Genomic DNA, 20,216 nt, shown 5'->3' on the forward strand with positions numbered 1-20,216 from the left:
GGAGAACTAAAACTTCAACCCCAAAGTTGACAAAAGCAGTCCTCTTTAATGCTGCAAGAGTACTAGCTGGCATCTCACCCATGCCCATTTAAACCCCATTCTTGTGCAGCTCACCGAGATACAAGGAGACAACAACAACAAAACAGGGCTGTGCAAAGGAACCTGCCGTCTTGCAGACAGCTCACATTTGGATAAAGTTGGAGTTCGAATAAAGTTGGATAAAGCAGCCTACACCATCCTGTCACTAGTGAATGTTAAACGATGCAGTAATTTTGTGTCAGAAATGAATTATGTGCTCCTGAACTGATTCTTTATGGTCTATTTTTGCCACCTAGTGGTAAAGAGACAGCAGGGAAAAAAATCCACAACTCTGAAGCCGGTGTGTTATCATTATTACTGCACTTATCAGAAGAAGGCATTAACAAAACACCAGTAGGATGGATGTCTACATAAAAGACCTTGACACTGATTAACTTTCAAAAAGTTAAGCCAACAAAATAGTTCAAAGTTGGGTGGCCCCCTCCCTCAGTAGCTTCATGGGGTTTTTTTTGTTCATTTTTTCCACTATGTTTACTGAAATCAAGCTGTCAGAAGATCAGTGTTTGCTGCGAAATACCACCAAGAACTAATCAGGATAACAGCTCAATATCTGGGGGCAAGGGTTAGCCTTTTAATGGCCAGGCTATGACAAATCCTTTTAGGAGGAAAACTCCACTTCTCAGGATTTCAAAGCATCAGAGTGCATTCATCTCCTTTTAAAAATTGGAGTAGTTCTTTTTCATATCCAAATGGAGCAAATCTTCCATAATACAGGATAAATGACCAAGAAAGCTTTATAAGCCGACAATCAAATCCAACTAAAAAAAAGTAATCCACAATGGATAGGGCTGTTCCAGTTTTATGTGTTTTCAACTACTGAAGCAATGCTGCTTCCCTTTGACACCCAAGAGAAGCTTCTATTAATACAAAGCATCAGCACACTCAATCTTTGACACATTTACCGAAAACAATACAGACTTGCTTTCACAGGAAAATCAGGAGAATGGCACTGAAATAATTCTCATCCTGCCATTCTTGCTCTCTAGACCTTTTATCCTGGCTTTCCTGTGACAAGCTACAACGAGAGAGGGAATTCATTTCTTAAACAAGGAAGTCAGATGACTGACTGGCACAGCACCGTGTGTCACAAACATCCCGGTAGGGACACTTGCCATCCAGTGTCACCTTGAGCAACTTGCTTTTCAGACCTGTTCAACACAGTGCTTCAAGGAGGCAAAGGTTTAAGAAACAGGAAGACAGAAAGAGAGATGCTACAAAGGGGGGAGGCGAGGGGGTCCAGGTAACATATAACTGTTCCAAGTGCATTGCTCTTCACTAAACCCTAATCCAGTTTTCAATATCCACTCCTCTGGATAGGCCTTAAAAGCCTTCAGATCATTCCCAGTTCTTTAGTTCCTTCACTAGCAACAAAGCCTGGACCATCTATGCACTGGCCAAGTAAATACCTGGGCCTGTGTCAAGCCCTCCTCAATTAGGGGCAAGATCATACTCTTGCCTATACTTACTGAGGATTGACACTCCAGGTCATCTTCCTCATAGTCAGGGTTTACCTGATGAAACAGAATCACAGGCACGTCAAAACTCTAACAGAGCTGGAAGTGGGAAACAACCTCAGCGCAGTCTAAACTTATTTTGTAAAAAATGCACTCTACTGCTACAGCACTACCAGGCATGCAGAACAAATATACTGTGCAAACTGATTCATTTCTAATCGAGCATCTGTCCATGAATTAAGCAGTTAAGGAATCTGCAAACACGCAGAGAGATTTATCTTGTTCAGGATAATCACTAAAGGAGCAAGAGGGGTAGAGAGTTACCAGTTTCAGGGTTTTTTTTTAAATCCCAAGTGGAATTTCCAACTAGAAATTACTGGCTTGGCAGAAATCTCTTAGAACAAACTCTATTCTAACCATGGGTCAGGTGAGCAATCTCTTCTGGTTTATTTCTGCATGATGTAAGACCACGGGGTTTTTTTGGCTGATTAGCAAACCCAAGATTTACTGGAAAAGCTCTATACTGGATCATTTCTGAAAAGGATTTGCAAGTGTGCATGTGAGAAAATGCTGCTGTTTTTCCAATCTGCTTATTAGAAGAATATCAAATGGGATATTTAATCTGGACTTTTCTCACTGAAGCTCTCAGATCAATAGCATGGGCTAAGACAGCCCTTCTGCCCTGTTACACACTCTTACATCCAGGACAGCTTTATACGTACAGAGGTTTGGGTATTGGCATGTTGATATATCTGTTCTTTAAAGTAAATAGAAGTAGTTTTAATAAACATTTACAAGTGTTAAGCAGCAAAACTCACGAAATTATAACCCTTAGACTATTTTTTCTTACTTTTTTTTTTTTTAATAAAGTGTCTTGAAATCTTACTTCAACAGGGGAAAGATGTTCACTATTGAGACAGAAAGAGACTTATTTATTTTGTGCTTGGACAGCTAAGTGTTACGCCAGTTCTTACAAGACTGGTTTGAATTCTAACTGCATTTTCATTTTACATTCAGTTCTACAATTCCACTCGGAAATCAGTGATTCAAGAGAAACTAACAATAGTTTAATTCATTTCCACCCAAAGGCTCTCAGCCATTTACAATTTATTCATCTATTAATAAATTCATCTTGATTCTACTGCCCACATGACAGGATACTATTTAGTGTCTATTCTTTGCAGGAGAAGACTTATTGCCTCTAGATTTGATACAAAAAGTGAAATAAGCTCAAGACTACCCCTGTATTCTGTGGTATTCTTTCAAGTCACTTTCATGTCTCTTTCATCTTGTTTTCTATGTTTAGCCATCTACTTTTTATTAATACTAAGGACACAAACACTACTCTCCTCCCCTCCTCTGTGTCTATTTTTAAGGCAGGAAATGAGAGATTTTCAGAAGGTGTAAAAGGAAGAAAATACTCTGGAAGGAAAGGCAGAGTTCCTATGCAAGCCCCAACACCTACCTCTGCTGCTAGGTAGTGTCCAGTAGCAAGGTGTTTGAACCTGAAAAGGCTATTCCAGTACCCCGCGCCACCACGACAAGGATCATGTTGCACCACCTACAAGGAAAGGGAAACCACATTTATACTGTATGTCAGTGACCTTCCTTTCAAACACAGCATTTACTGTATTTCATGTACAGGGAAGAAGAAACCTAACGAGGAGCTTCAGAAAAGATGAAACAACCTTTCCTATGTGAACAACACACAGCACAGTAATTACTGTAGGCAGACTACAATTAGTTCATTTTCTGCTCATTGTCAAGTTACAATATCTGTTTGCAAAGTCACTGACCATGGCTGGTACTCCATTGGAGTCTGGCGAGCAACAGCAGGAAGATTATGGTGCAAGTTGGCAGAGAAGTAATTAAAGAAGGTGCTCTAGATGTGCATGTGTTGCTAGGTCTTAAAACAAACTTCCTAAAAAAAATGCAACAAGTCCTTTACCTTTTTGGTATAACTAATTTTTGACCTTCTGAAAGTGGGTGAGGGAAGACACTTGGAAATGTTTCAAATGCAATGCCGTTGTACAAAGGAATTTGACAACTGTAGTATTTACTCTCTAACTTCTCCTGCGGCAAGCAGAGCCTCCAACATCAGATGATCTGTTACTCCATATCAGCTTCTCTGTGGGTATACCTACTTCCTTAGGGAAAACTCAGCATAGCTGAGCTGTGCCTTTCGGGGAAGGACTAGCTTACCTCTGCCTCGCATTCACCAACGGTAACTGCATATACATCAACAGTTACCACAGAAGCTACTGATGTGTTGTAACATGTCAAAGTAATGTTAATTCTAGGTAGGCTTTCAATGTATATCAAAGCAGATACTTGTAGAAAGAGAATACGAAAAACACGTATCCACCATTAATTTTATGATTCTCGCAGACAGTTCACATGGCAAACATTTAAAATCATAAACCAACTCTAATCACACCAACAGCGTGAAGATATTTTAAGAAGCCAGTGATGGCCAATGTGTTAGTCATACTATTTATAAGCCAAGTAGAGAAAAAAAATGGTCCAGACAAGCAACGTACAGAGACTACCAAAGGGTTGCAATCTCCTATCAAATGAGGATGTGCATAATCACATTATTACACACTGAAAATAGAGTGTTCCGTACACTCAGCAGGACAGTTGAAATTATTAGCTGGTGTTAAACTTTAGTGACTGGTAAGAAAATGACTTCATAGATGCTTCTCTGTCCTCTTTTTCTGAATTGTCAAGAACCTGAATTCGAGAGCTATCTGCTGCAGCATTAGAGATCAGAACTCCTCTTTGATTTTGCACAGAAAGCACAGTAAGTAAAGGAATTTAAAGATTAAACTTCTAACACCAGGAAGACTTTTACGAAAAAAAAAAAAAAAATATCCAGGTATCTGTTTTTAAACAGAAACAGTAATTGTTACTACAAAGCCACACTCAGCCTGGGTTACAATTCTTACCTCTACTTCCCATAGGGCTTTTGAACTGGTTGCAGATGTGGCCGACTGTCTCCCTGTCGTTCTCAGGAACACATGCTGTTTCTTCCTGTGCTCATCGCAAGTCAGAAACTTCTCCTGTTCTGCATGAAACAGTCTCACCACATCCCCCTGTCAAAGCCCAGACAGCATGGTCAATATAGGCAGCACCCATCAGTGAACAAGTTACAAGCAAGTAGAGTTTTGAGTCTTACCCCTTTGAGAATATCATCTTTGTTATCACTCCATTTCATGAAGAGGACTATTTTCCAGCTTGTATTGCAATTCACAGAGTTGACCTAAAAGGAGAACTAGAACCATTAGTCCCACTGTCTTGTGCCTGCACAAGATACTGCCATGAAGTACTGCCTTACCTTTTAGACAATTTTCAACAGAATACTGCAGTCCCTGTTATATTACTCTACAGAAGGAAAGTCCTTTCTGCATTTACTCCAGAACAAGTAACTACAGAGCTGACTTGCTAGGAAGTCACTTGCTACACATCACTGTGCCACGACTTTTGATTTTTTTAAGAAAGATTTTATTTTTAGCCAGTCAAGCAAAAGAGATCAAACTCAAACCTCTATCCAGTGCTCAGCAGATACGAGAAAAGCCTGATAGCTATATTAATTTGCTGATTAACAAGATAACCACAATGCCACAGGTACCAACCAACTTACTGGTAACCTGATTTTCATAAAACACAAGTCCTAGCAGCTTAGCTGAAACATACAGATGTTTGTACAGTTGCTCCAGCTGTGTTAGTTTGCCCTTACCTCATTGCACCCCGGATTATCGACAAGCTGATGACTACTGGCGTGGAGAGGCTGGCCAGCGTTGACAGGATTCAAGACTACTTTGTCTCCAATGACAACCTGTAGATAAGTGCAGCATCAGACAGAAACTTGCAACCTGAGAAAGCTCTTTTTCTTTCTTTTTCTAATGGGAGTGATGGGAGGAAATCACCTTCTTGCAGTTTGGAGAGATGCCAGGCTGAGTATGAAAACCAGGATTCTGTTTGCTTCAGAATTTAGCTCATGGTACTCAGTCATTCAGGCAGAAAAAAACCCCTATACTATTGGACTCAGAGGCTTGCAGAAGAAACACAGACTGCAATTCTGGTAACTAACCTATCTGCTGCTTTCCATGGAGTTGTTTCATTGGTTAACGTTTAACAAATAAGTCCTATAGCAAAAGGTCAGCCAAAAATCATCCTCCTCCAAGACGCACTTTCATTAGTAAAATCAGATTCTTGACCAGGCTGGCATATGACTCAAGACAAATGGACTTTATTATGGACAGTAAAGGTCCTGTTCTTCCCTTCTTCTCGGGCAAAGTCTTACTTAAACTAAAAACCAAAAAGCCTTTTCTGTATTGAAAAGAACTGATCTTAGTGATAAAGTGTCTGAGAATTGGTGTAATTTAAAAGAGCTTAACGGCCACTAAGACTGCGCTACCCTGTGCTTTGGCTTTACTGTGTGCATGCATGTGTCTGTAGAAAAGGAACAGTCACATCAAAATCTATGGGGCTACTCTACAGGATAAATTATTACCATTCAATAAAGGCCGCTGTGTTTAGGTGCCAAATATGTACCTGGACTATACCATAGAGCACACCAAAGCTTATTACCTCATGGTTTTAGGAAGATAGTATACCCAGGTGACTCAGATTTGTAAAGAAGAGATTAAGAGGTTAAAACAGTAATGCATTTAATTCAGAACCAATTATTTTCCAGATTTCCCATGAACAGGACCATTTAACCTCATTACTGCCTTATTCCTCATATACAAAGTGATGATGAATTTTGATTTCAAACCGACAACATTGAAAACCAAGATGCTGATTATTTGTTCCAAATCTACTGAAGGAACTCAGCGTTTCCTACCATTTTGAATTGGACAGGAATTGTGAAAGGCTAGCGTAATTAGGTCCCTTATTCCCTCCAACATTAAATCATTCCATGTTTCCAAAATACAAGTTACCATAGCAATTTTCCTCCCCCTCATGACTGCATAGGAAAAACGTTGTTCCTGCAACATCACACACTAAAAGATCTGTGGATTTCATTAATTGCAAGACAGGCTGCCTGAAACAAGCTTTGCCAAGCTGTGCACAAATACGTGAAGACATCCCTCTTAGCACTTACACTATCTCCAATGGAACGCAGTTTGTAGAAGGGCTGTATGTAGAACCAGGAACCTTCATTTCCAGCTTCATCCAAGGTGACCCTCATAGCATTCTTCTCTAGTAGAGCTGGAAGCCTCTTATTTACTGTTAAGTATTTGTTACTTTTTAAGTGAAGCAGCTAGAATAAGAATTAGAGTTCAGTTCTAAGAATGCTCATTTTTCCTCCCCTCAATAAATAGTGAGTGTGCACAAGATAACCACAGTATTACACAGGAATTAAAATAAAAACTAAATTATATAAAAATATTGATGAATTCAGGCACAATGTCACTTACACTTCTTTCAGAATATAGACAGTCCTACAGCACAAAACATCTTCAGCTAAGCCAATGGTCCCTTCTCCAGCAAACAATAAACACTTAGAAACGCTCTTGTCACTTTACAACAGCCTGTTCAAAAACCCAGGATCAAAAGTTGTAAAATGCTGGGAACTAACTGGTTTTCCCTGGTAAGAAGGGGGTGGTGAGAAGTAAAGCTGCTCTTATCTTGCTTTGCTGTGATTTAATAGAAGACATGACTGCTTCTTTGAAGACCCTCTTCAAAAAACTCCCATTCTTCAACCCTCTGCTGTGTACCACCTCGCAGACTGCACACTATTGGCATGAGTATGTAAGCTGCAACAGGTCACATTGCAGCTCCTGACCTACCCAGCTCTAACCAACTGTTGTGAAATTTCCAGTAAATTTAACAGACAGGTGCTTTTGTATAGAAAGTGCTTTTTCATGCCTTTTGACTACCATAAATAGTGGTGACCCACAGAATATTTGAGAGTTATGGGAAAATATGGGCAAAAGCTTATCACTGCTCTTAATAGTGTTGATGTTTGTAGTCCAATCAAAACCGGATATTATAATTTTTCTTTCATCATTAAAAGTAGATTTTTTTTTTTGGCCTCAAACACATAGGCCAATAGCGCACTTAATTCAACCAAGGCAAGGACTTCCCTGCCCTTCCTCCATCAGGTGGCTCCAAATCCTGCAATTGCTTTAAAGGGCAGCCAATTAATTTCTCCTTACAAGAAGAAAGCCCAGTCTGCCTGTGCTCCTAGCCACCCGCTCTGTTGGCTGGTATTATGTCAGCAGAATAAAATAAAAATAATTTGTAGAGGAATTTCTTAATCTAAGGCTCAAAACACTCAGGTAACTATCCCTACTTCTGAAGGGCTGAGGCACTCTACCTAGTAGAATTAGGTCTGCTTTGGTTCCAGAGTGAACCCACACCTGCTGCATATTATGTTCCCATTTATTAAAGACCTGTCTTTTTAATTATGCTATTATTGTACTTTCCATTTTTATTGGGTTTGATGTTGGTGGGTTTTTTTTTTTCCATTCCCCGGGACCTAGCATATCCTTTGCTTCATTGGACGGCAATTACTTATATGGCTTGATTCTCCTTATGTGTCAACATTTGATAGCGAGAGACCGTATTTGGCACTGTACGTTGCCCGTGCCATCTTCCAAATGGCCAACTCTAATGAAGGCTCTAAGAAGTATTTCTGAAGAAAGCAATCATATGGTGACCCCAAAAAACCAAAAGCACAATTAACCCATAATAAAAAAAAGTGACTCCATGATAGCTATATGCCTAGTTCTTGCTTCACAGGATCCCACTTCAGGACACTGTCACACCCTGCAAAGCTACAGACTCTTGTCCATGAGTTCCAGAACTTTAAAGTCACATTGAGCAGGGGAGTTTGCGCAAAATCCTATATAGCTGGCAAAGATGTTCACAGCCTACCTGGATAACATTGCCATACTGGATGACTGTTCCCAGCAGCTTTCTGTTTTCAGTTTCATTCTGTTTCTTTTCCAAATCTGCCGCATGCTGAAATTAAAGGAGAACAATTCAATTGCTGACTGTTTTATCAAAAGTGTGGCCAAACACTTGAGGTTCTTTAAGAGTACTTCAAGAAACTGGAAAAACAGTGACCTTATGAAACAGCACATTTTCCTTTTTCCAACTTCCAACACCATCATTTCCAATCCCCTTTTTCCGTTGTTTAGGAAGATAGACACACACCATTTAAGCAATCCATAATTTGGGTAGAATTTGGCAAAATTTTGGAATAAAACATGATATGAAAACCTCAGACAAGATAGAAGATAAGCCATGAGAAGACAACACCACACCGATGGAGGGGGGGGTGAAAAGGGATGGGTAACAACTTAAGCCAGGAAGTCTATATTACTTTCTACTGAGTTCTATACAAATTGGAAGAAAAGGACCTCAGCTTTGGATCTTTATTTCACTTTGCCAATATAGGCCCCAACTTTTCCACAGCCTGTCTTTTTATGATGACTCTAATCATCTTCACCCCACAGCAGAATTGTTTAGAAGACATTTACAAATGCCCGCTGCAGCTCTGAATACATGAGTTCCCAACTTCCCAGCAGCACAGAGTTTGTACTTCATGAGGCTGAAGGATACTCTGCGCTACATTATAGACTGGCTGTGAAAATACAGCTGGGCATTTCTGCGTCACGCTAACATGGTAATAAAAGGGAAAGCCCTTACAAAATTGAATGATCATAGGGATAGATTGTTCTGTTTAAGAACTTATAAATTAAGTAGTCTCTTGCACTTTTTTTTGTTTTAAAAGAAGTGAGCTATTTTCCCCAGGGTGTTTTTAAACCATTTCATTTGGTAAAGAAATTCTCTCTTACTTTACATGAAAGACAACATTTTCTTTACAAAAAAATCTGTATTTGCTTTAACCGGTATCTGGTGGTAGAGAGCAATTTACAACCAGACTTCTTTGGAGGCTAAGCATCAATGTTTATGGTTTGGTTCTCAGATCTCAAGGACTATAGTAGGTCCAGTTTTTTCCTGGAGGAGAAGAAAGTGCCCACAGTTCCTAACTGTAGTAAGGTAAAGTGGCAATAACACAGGACAAAGCTTAGTTACTGCAAAGGAAGAGCTATCTGTATACTGTTATAATATTCCAGCGTCTTCAGCTTACACTGAATGTGCTATTTTTAGAAGTTCTGGTACGTATGATAGCTGGGTCTTGCTCCAGGAGAACCTGGAATACAGCTACTCATTCAAATTCAAAAATATATTCAGAAATGCAATGCAGCATAATTTTCTCTTTATTACTGAAATACAACTTTTTTTGCTCTATTTCAAAGTATTCTGTCGAGAAAGGATTTCTTCAAGACATTAGGGCCCTCTCATCTATCAATGGCATCACAGAAGACAAGACTTCTCTGCCTGCACTGGATTGGATGCCACTTTTGTCATAAATAAAGAAAATAGCGTATTCTGTGAAAATATGATTAAGACTTTGGATACATTTCAAAAGCACACACCAAAACTGACAATCATTCAAGAAGAAAGAATCATTTTCTCTGGCCACTAGATGTCAGCTTCTCAACCAGCCCTGATTCTTGATACCGAAGAAAGACAAGTGTCCCAGATTTTAAATCCCTTAAATGGCATTAACTTAAAATAACCTGACCTCAGCATTGAGCGCTCCACAGCAGACAATAAATTCCACCAGCAGACAAACAGAAGCCAAAAAAGGCAAATGATGATGAAAACATCTTGCATCACCAATTTTGTTAGAAATTATATGCACTGATAAAGAAATCTAATCATGGGCAGAGCTAACAATTGTATGCACATGTTTCAGGGCACAGCCCCCTCAAAACACATCATGCAAAATGCAAGATTTTTTTAGTGTATTCCATGTGCCAACAAATGGAAAAGATTACATGTACCCATATGATTGGCAGAAAAATAAGTTTTGATATATGAGTGATGTACATGGGGCCAAATTATTTTAAAGCCATGCACCAGCCTCAGGTCACTGAAGACCTGATTTGGCATGTGCTACATAAAGCATTAGCCTTTTTGTCAAAGTGATGCATATTAAATAATCTCCAGCAAAACTGTATAGTACTCAAATCCTTTCACCAAATCAAGCAAGCAGTTCATGGATGGTGGTACATTTCTGTAAAAACATCACTCAGCTGGGGCTAAATACTGGAAAAATCTAATCCTGTATTTCCATAGGGACCCTGGCACAAAATGGTAGTGTCAGACCAATAGCAACAGGTCCCAAACACCTGAACGGGCATGTACTGAGGAAAGAGAAGACAATTTTAAATGACATTGTAATTCAGGGCAATTACACAGTACTTTTCTTCTACATGACGCAGTATTTAGACCAGACTTACTCTTAAAGTCCATGAACTCACACACATAATCTGTGGGCATAAACTCTCCCCTTCCCTTATACACCAGAAAAACCAAACCCAGAATCCCCTGTTACTTAAAGCTTGCTGGCATGCTCTACTTACCATCATTAAAGGAGCAGGAGAAATGCGGTACAAGTGAGGGACCTTTGTGCTACAGCCAGTACCAAAATAGCTTTCTCCTTGCCAAGTTAATACTTCTAGGTTATAAAATTATGTTTTCAGAAGCAAAATGAGTCAAACACTCAGCCTTTGTGAAATGCAGGAGCAAGGCAGCCATATGGCAATCAGCAAATGACACTCTCCTACAGGGCCATTTTGTATTTCAGGCTACAATGAGCTTAATATAGGCTTAAAGAAACTAAAAATATTTAGAATTGTAATTTTGACATGAAGTACTCTAGCTATGTAATTTTAACATAAACATGGAGTTTATTTAACTCTAAAGTCAACAGATGGTATTTAAGTTAAGTTGGCTTTTTTTTATATAGGAACTCTAAAAACAGCAATCAATTGCCTTACTGGGTTTTCAGCTGCTGAATGTCAACATTTTACCCAGAAAATATTAAATACTGCAAGCTAATAAGGAAGGAGAGGCTGTCTGGCCTTATAATTACTCATAATTACCCATCAACCTTTACATGTATCAACAGCAGCTATATTTGTTTGAGGAATCCCAATAGATTTATCAGACCGGCAGCTCAGATGGCACCTACCAGCACAGCTAATGCCTATGACTTCCCATGTTGAGATGCAACACCGGGAATCCTCTACTCTCCATAGTTCTTTGAAGGGTCCCTTTTTTATGTTATTACCACCCAAAATGCCCACGTAGAGAACTACTACAGGTTAGCACAGGTTAACGACAAAAGTTTAAATGGCTACCATGACTCTAACCCAGTATCATACATACCGATATTGGGGGACACAGGCCTTGAACAGCATGTTGTCATAAATCAGAGGATGTTTAAAGAGTTAGATCTCAGCGAATGTCTCAAAAGGAGTCTTGTATACTGATTTCTATATACTTTCTTGGTGTCTCCGGGTTAACTGTGTCAAGTTGATTGGAAATACTTATCTAAAGCAGTATGGATGGGAGTGTTGATGATCAACAGCAGCCTAAACATGAATACTTACGTGCAGTTTATTGAGTAGCACGGCATCTGTTGTGCTGTTAGCTCCTGGCTTTGCTGCTTTCCAGAACTGCTTTTGAGCAGAGTACCGGTTCATGGGACATAGTTTGAACAGGCAATCTATAAAAACAGATGAAATAAACAGAGAGATTGCTTCAACCATTCGTAATTATCTGGATTTTTGCTGCTAACATTGTCCAAATATTCCAGCAGCAAGGAAAGGTTTATAAACAAATTCCAAAAAGCTCTTAATCAGACAAATACTTTTTTGAGCAACAGGAATGTTGCCCCATGAATGATAAAAATTAACTGTTGCTGCCAAACATCTGATGCAAGACCAGAAAATTTATAACTTGTCCCAGTCCAAAAACACTACCGTACTAAAATGGTAACACATTTCAATGCTTTCCCAGGCAAACAGAGCCATTTTACACACAACTTTTCCTTTTTCTACTTTAGCAGGTACTCTACTTCACACAATTAATGTTAGGTTGGGGTTTTTGGTTTGGTTTTTTTGATGTTTGCTTAGTTTTTAAATCAAATCCTTTCTATTGCTAGGGAAAATGAGGCACAAGGAATTGGAGAAACTCACCTAATAAAGTAGCATCAGCATAAAATACCCCCAAACAACAGCACGCACAAGCACAGACATTCAAAGCATAGTTCCAGGTAACAGTAAACCCCTCGGGGTGTCAGGTTCTTTACCCTGTCCATCGACACTGTTTATTTAACATTCTGCCTGGCAAAACCCAGGAATTACAGCTCATTAGTCTTATTAAAGATACATTTTTATATTTAAGAGATGCTAACTTATCAGTAATAAACCCAAATGAGCTGCATTTACCATTTTTCCTCTTCTCTGTAGCTAAGCAACTGAACACACAAAAAAATAAAGCAAGCTATTCAAAGACAGTGCCTAAAGTAGCAGCTTAGGAGTTTAAACAAAGTGCCAAAAAAGCCTGAAGGCCATTCCCAGTGCCTCTTTGTCAACGGAGTGGATGTAAGACTTCAGGCTTCTAATTCACACGGTATTTCTCAAGGCTCCTGGTGTATTCTTACAGGCAAGCACTGCAATTTGGGAAGCAGCAAGCTGAGGAGAGACCTACCTGGGGGTTTTATTTTCACTGTCTAAAAAGCACAGCTGCTTATGGGCTACCTTGCTGACAGACACATTGGATGCATGTCAACCAAAAAGGGAAAAACCCCACGTTGAAGGTGAGTCATTTCAGCTCTGCCAGAGGTTAAAGTTGCTGAAGGGGCTGAGCCCCACTAGGGACAGACCTTGGCCATTTTACCTTGGGATGCCATTTGAGATGGACACCTTCACTCTTTTCATACCTTTCTTAAAGACAAGACCTATTTGATGTCACTCTGCCTGCCTGTCTAATCCATCCTCAAAGCACCGTTAGAGCACACCGTATCAAACACTTTTCACAGAAGAGTAAAGGTCTGTCTTCAAAACTAAATCCCCTTCTAGCAGGGTGAAGCACCAGTGGCAGATTGTCGTTTCATCTCAGTGAGCCACTGACTGCCAAATGGCCTGAGCAACTTGGCCCAAACCACCACAGCAATTCCTGCAGCCTGCTTAGCTGGTGGCCCAGTATACCAGCAACAGATACACAGGAGCTGTGTATGGCACTGGGAATCTTTAACAGAGTGACACATACTGGTGAAGGAAAGAAAGAACTGAGGGTATGCAGAAGGAGATTTAATTGCATCTGTCCAGAAATACTCATCTCCCCTTTGACACTGCCAGCTTAAAGCTTCTGAACAAACAAGAAAGCAGAAAACGAAGTGCAATCCACACTTTCCAGGTTTGCTCTCTTCAACGTATTTTTCATTTACATAAAGATGATTCACAGAGATTGACAGCACAGAATAGATTCAAAAAGCCACTGCAGGCTGGCACTTTAAGCTAAGACTATGCATTGTAAGCAACACACCAGTTATAAAATTTTCTATTTTTGCTTAAACCATCAGTTCACACAATGACAGCAATTAACACACAGAACTGCATAGAAGAATTAATTGTATGCTAGATTTAGTCACAGTGCAAGTGTACTTTTTTCCATCCTTTTCAGTCAAGGAAGTTGTCAAGTTAGGCTTAACTTCTAAATTGTTAACTGCAAGCAACACCCTCTTCCCTGTAGCACAGGGGAGAGGTCTACAAGTGTTTGACCTTGTCCAGCACAAGAAGGGAAGACATAATGTGTTTTTCTTGGGTTTTCTTCCTAGTTACAAAGCTACAGATCTAAAACAAACAATGAAAAGCACCCAGCTTTTTTTTTTTCTAGTATTTCTTCTATGAAATCTATTTCTTAAGTGGTTGAGGAGTTAATCTTAGCCTCATTCACCTTAGTGTGACCACCAGAGGCTGGTTAGTACCGAATGTATTTCACCATGGGTCAAACTACATGAACTTTATGGCCAGAAGACTTTTAGATCTCCAGATTCCATAGGCTTATATGTTTACAAAAATCAACATGCAAGGATGTGCTAGCTGAGTACCATCACGGTCAGCAATCTGCAACCCACAGGAGTGATGACTGTGTAAGCTAAACCAACTACTTGTCAGACACTATAGTATGGAAGGTCTCTTTCTAACAGATCCAAAACTAAGCCAAAGCAGCCGAAACAATCAGCTGTCTGCTCTGCTCATGGATTCAAGCAGCTTTAGCCACATAGAAAAGATGATAAATAAAGCTATTACTGCAAAGTAATTACATCTTACTATACACTGTTCAATTAATCATGCAGGAACGCATTTGCTTTTTAGGTCTTCGTAATATGCAGTGAAAAATGGCAGAATTGCACAGCGAATAAGTATAAAAATAAAATACTACGTAACTGCAGATGAAATGATGACACATCATCAAGCCTGAACACTGAACAAAAGTCCTGCAGGAAAAAGTGATTGCATAATTGTATACTCCCCCATCATGCACCTGCACAAGGATGATGAATGAAAGTTATACGGACATGCATTAAATGTGCATTTCAATGTTTCCAAGCTAAATGCTGTTCTTTCATCAGCAATTGCTTTGCATCTAATAAAGTGGACTGAGTAAGACCATAATTACACCATGTGATACATTAATGCTCTCACTGTTTGGACATTTAGATTCCCACATGGGTGTCTGCCACCTGAAGCTCACAAAAATATTTTCAGTAATGTTTGGTTATTCTCTGCGTGTACCAGCATCACAGAGGAATAATCAAAATCGAGGATACTGGAAACACTAGAAAATTCTATGTTCTGAAGCATTCTGCGGTTCAATGAAGAGAGAAACTTGCCAGCCACATTAGACCAACTGCAATTCTTTCCACCCCATGCTTTGAATTTTCTCTTCCTCCTTTTCCATTCTTGTACTAGACCTTGCTTCTTTCCTACTCTTGCTTTCCTACTCCAAACTTCCAACCTTTCCTGCCAGTCCAAGCCCAACCATCAGATTCTCTACTTCCATCCTGATAAATTTATTCGGCCCCTAACAACTGATTAATCCATCCCTTCTCTTTTCCCCCCATGACAGCAATATACAGGTCTCCACCTAATACTTGAGGAAGGATTATGTTTTGTCCAGACAATCCTCATCTCCCAGGGTTTCACAGCTTCATCATCTAAGGCACCTTACACTCCCAAAGCATAAGGAACCGGAACTTTACAAAGAAAAGGCTAGGCTTTTTCCTTAACATCAGCACAGTATTTTGCCAATCACTTTTTAGGAACACAGACATTTCTTTAAAAACACATCTGGGCAAAGTACCTGGGTGGGGGGCAGAAATCAGCCAAAACAGCAAAAACTTAAGAACATCAGGCTGGAAAAGCATCCCGTAATGGAAACTTTCAGCCAACCTTGAGCCTCAGGAGTGCTTCTACCTCCACCCCGTAGTGAACAAGAACTGCATTGCATGCGGGCAGGTAAGCTGCTGCTGGGCAAGTGAAAATTATGGCATGGTCAGTCCCTCTAAAGGGGCAACAGCATCTGGGCTCATGGATGCAGGACCTGATTTAAGAAACGGACCATCACTGTTTCACATTTTGTAACATCAGCAGGCTCCCTTTTGGTGCTGCCCCATGACAGCTGGCTTGCTGGCTAACCTTGTCCTGTTCTACCTGTCGGGTTCAATTCAATTGCGTATGCACAATTTTTGCTTTCATAGCAAAAAGAAAAACCTGACCAGACTGATTTTTTTTCTTTCTTTTTTTAAAATGGACTTTATTGCATGGGAATTTAAGTAGCATTTAGGTAGTATGTTAATGAAATTATTATAAAATATAAAGCAAGACTTGTCCAAAATTGCAAATACCCACTAAGCCACTAAATACCACTCTGAAGAGAGGCTGGAATGTTTTGGAGAAGCGAGTGTAGTATTTCAGAGCCCACCCAAGATACAGTCACCTTCTTTCACCACAAGCTGTCTAGAAATACATCACCCAAACTCAAACATATCCATGCAATTCCACTCTTCCCTTCAGAGGGTTTCCCCACCACTTGGGGCATTAAGCGATGTTATTATGTCAATTCTACCCTTGGTATATGAAGACAGCTCAAAAAGTTGCTAAACTGACACTGTCGACATCCAAAGCTCATGGCGGTGCCTTTGCTGGGTGACAGCTGGACACCAGCCACTATTAAAACTTTCCATCTTTGCTACTTTCAGAGATCAGCTCAGATCGATTTTGAGTCGCAGTACACAATTGTTCTCACTCTGCCATTCTCTAGCGTGCTCGTTCCTAAATGATCTGGAAGTACTTTTAGCTTCAGCCAGGCTGGTTGTGTAATACACCACTCATCATTTTTTCCAAATCTCCCCTGGCTATTTTAAGAATTTAGTAGAAAGTCTTCACCAGCTTTTCTACAGTTAGAGAAAGTAGGCATCAAATATTTTGTTGGCAACAAAAAGGCATGTCATTATTTCAGTTTTTAAACGCAGACCTGGACTTTGCAAAATGTCAACTGGAGAAAGGTAAGAGTCAAGAAAAAAATTATTCCCTCTCTCTCAAAAATCATACTTCAGAGTACTTTCAGATGAAAGAAATCTCTAAAGATGAAGATATTTAAATAAGTCACTTACAAACTCCACTGAATATTTAGCACCAACACAGCTGTTTCTTCGTTACTTGAAAAAAACCAAACTCCTTTTTGTGTAGCAATACTAAAATTAAAAGAAAATTAGCAATTCCCTGTTGAAATTTAGCAGTTTCTCTTCAGACTTCTCTATACTTAGATACCTGATATTTCCCCAAGGCCAAAGCCTGCTCACAGTAGAGAATAAATATAAGAATAGTATTTTTTTATTTTTATTTTAAATATAAAAAATAGCAGCAAAGATTATGAAGTAGTAACATAGCTGGCAATGATGGAAATACTGCAAATAGAAGTTCTCGACTTCATATTTATGACAGTTGCACAGCTTTAATATGCTCACAAGGATGGTAACACTCCACAGGATGAAGAGATTATTTATTTAAAGACAAAACGAAGACCTCTTTTGTGTTTAAGTGAAATATTTTCATGCAGGAGGCATATAGATTAATACAAAATGCATATATTCAATCACAGGCAAGTTTCACCTCCTCAGAAGCCCCTGGATTACTACATCGTCTATTTCTATACTTGCTCCTCCTGAGGTTTAAAATGAATAGATGACAGCCTAAGAGGTTCAAAGAATATAGAACAAAAGCAGCTATAGAAATGTGTTGATTATTAATCATTCCTGCATTTCCATAAAAAGGGAGAAAAAAAGAACCTGATCCTACTGAAATTACTGTCTTTGTGATGAGAAGACACCCTTTCATTTTCAATTTGCAGTGAACAAGCTTTGCTGGGAGCACAGCAAACCACTTCAAAATACGTATTTTGACAGGATGCACTAAACACTTGACCTGCTGTCCCGGCAGAGCCCACTCCATCTGCAGCTCCAGCAAAACAAGCAAGAAAACAAACCTGAACTCTACACATTTAGCCCAGTGGAAGACGACTACTGAAGCCAAATCTCACGTTGCCAACAGTTCTGCCATGCCACAAGTGAGGAAAATTTAAGCGCAGGTGAGAAGGGCATTTGTATTCCAAGCCCAAAGATCTTGTCACTATCACACATGTCACTGCAAAGCAACCCAATCATTCAGGATTCAAATGCTGAACTAATTACATGACAAAATACATTAGAGGTTTCTGCTGCTGTGAAATCTGTTACCTCCCTTCTGCATGCTGTTGCATCTTACCTGTTTCAAGGGCTTTCAATGCTTTTCTTTTTAAAGCAGAATAAAGGAGGAAAATCACCCTTGCAACCAGCATTTAAATGGAGAGCCTGCATGACTTATGATCTAAATATATTTTCATTTTTATGTTAAAATAACCACCCTCAATTCATATCTGCAAGACACGAGGGTAACCACCCTCTTGCCATTGTGCTCATTTATGCATAGTTCTACCAATGGAAATCGCTACTTCATTTTTTCAAGCTGTAACAACACAGGAAATAATGTAATTGTTATTAACTTAGAGCTGATGTATCAAACCAAACAAAGGGAGAAGACTGCAACAGGGATTTCAGAGAGTGAAAAATTATAGACTAGAGAGCTGGACACTGAATATCAATGCCTACTAAATCAACAGTATTCATTAATGCAACATTAATTAAAAAGCAATGGCTTTTTGAACACATAACAAATTAGCATACGACTCCTCACAACATTGTTAGTGACTTTACAATAATAAACACAGCATTTTAGATGCAGTGAAATTTACTGTGGGAGACGGCTGTCCTTCAGCAAAAACCAAGCAAGATAACTTTATTCTAACAAGGAAGAGCAGACACACCCGCTCCTCACCCGCAGGGAAAAGTAGCTCGTGAAGCTCTGGACACACTGCCATGTCTCCAGGTAAATTAAGAACCAAAGCACAGACAACTCACAACATTACAAGCAAACACCCTCCAAAGCCCTCAAGACCACAATGGTAGCAAAGTGCCCCAAAAACTACCAAAAGACTAACATGAGAAACACACCTTTAAGTAAACATCTTAGGTACCAAAGAGTTCAGAATACACCAGTGTTTGTTTTATTTCTGCATGTAACCTCTTTGGTCTCCTTCAAAAAGAAAACTGCTACTCGAAAAGAAAGAAATATTTAGACACTGGATATACAGGCAGTTCCAAAAGGAAACATTTTCAGGAAAGGCCAGATTCATTTTCCAGTCTCTGGTACGAGCAACACTGAGTGAAGATGCTTTGTGAAAACACAAAGCCAGAAGGGACAGAAACACAAGTAGAAAGAAAAAAACAGTGATGCATTGAATTAAAACATACCCCGTTTGACATCTAGGGGGTCAGGTTAAAGAATGTAAGAAAACTGGCAGCCTTCGTGTCGCTGAGGTGTGGCACCGCGATGGATAACATGGCCCTGGATGGGCAATACAGAGGGCTACAAGAGATATATGAAGACAACACCACACTGAGTTTCCTCAGACAAAACTGTTAAGGACAGAGAGTGAATATGCCAGGTAACCTTGAAAGCATTAAGGAACAGGTCTTATTTATGGACACCAAGGATAATTTGGACCAAGAGAAGGTACTTAAATTAAGCTAAGAATAAGCTCAAGAACCTTTAGAAGAAGTCAAAGCACCACAATGGCTCCTGGCTAGTAACAAATAGAAGCCAGAAAAAAACTCTTAGTGTGGAGGAGAGGGAAAAAGAAAAGAAAAAAATCCAGGAGGAGAGTTCACAACTGCACACATTAGTTTGAGCTAACCCAGGATCTCAAGAAAGCTATTGGTTTCAGTGAACGTTTTTACTGTCTTACCTCATCTCCGTCTCTGGTCCAGCACAAAAAGAAATCCTGGTCTGGAGGCAAGCCTTGCCAAGCAGAAAGTCCAAAGGCCAACCCCCTCTCTCTCCCACAAGTACTGAAAAATCAAGTTTCACACACTACAAGGAGAAGCATTTGTACTTTATATGAAAGGAATTCAGCCAACTAATGTCCATAAGAGGTGCAGAAGCGTTTTTAAGTAAACCATTGTGGCTTTAGCCTTTGTCCCAGCCTTGAGAGCTGTATTCTTAACTCGGGAAGCCATCCACTATCTCCCTTTTAACAGTTTCCACGATAAATCTCCCTGCGAGGCACTAAAGCAGAGCATGAACCCTGGGACATTCTTCCTCAAAATCTTCAGGTCCTTTCAGC

General features: G+C 39.7%; 1 protein-coding gene across 1 annotated transcript in view; it reads right to left on the reverse strand.

The window, feature by feature from the left end:
• Window positions 1-20,216, reverse strand: part of ITPR1 (inositol 1,4,5-trisphosphate receptor type 1) — a 180,303-nt gene that overhangs the window by 117,054 nt on the left and 43,033 nt on the right. Inside the window, exons 4-11 of the mRNA XM_075513607.1 lie at window positions 12,038-12,153; window positions 8,442-8,528; window positions 6,664-6,822; window positions 5,293-5,391; window positions 4,732-4,815; window positions 4,502-4,648; window positions 3,019-3,114; window positions 1,566-1,610 (exon numbers count right to left, since the gene is read on the reverse strand). Of these exons, the coding sequence (XP_075369722.1) occupies window positions 1,566-1,610; window positions 3,019-3,114; window positions 4,502-4,648; window positions 4,732-4,815; window positions 5,293-5,391; window positions 6,664-6,822; window positions 8,442-8,528; window positions 12,038-12,153 (833 nt within the window). The remainder of the gene's footprint in view (window positions 1-1,565; window positions 1,611-3,018; window positions 3,115-4,501; window positions 4,649-4,731; window positions 4,816-5,292; window positions 5,392-6,663; window positions 6,823-8,441; window positions 8,529-12,037; window positions 12,154-20,216) is intronic.

The sequence above is a fragment of the Mycteria americana genome, chromosome 11 (genome assembly GCF_035582795.1).
Source record: "Mycteria americana isolate JAX WOST 10 ecotype Jacksonville Zoo and Gardens chromosome 11, USCA_MyAme_1.0, whole genome shotgun sequence".
NCBI classification, from domain to species: domain Eukaryota; kingdom Metazoa; phylum Chordata; class Aves; order Ciconiiformes; family Ciconiidae; genus Mycteria; species Mycteria americana.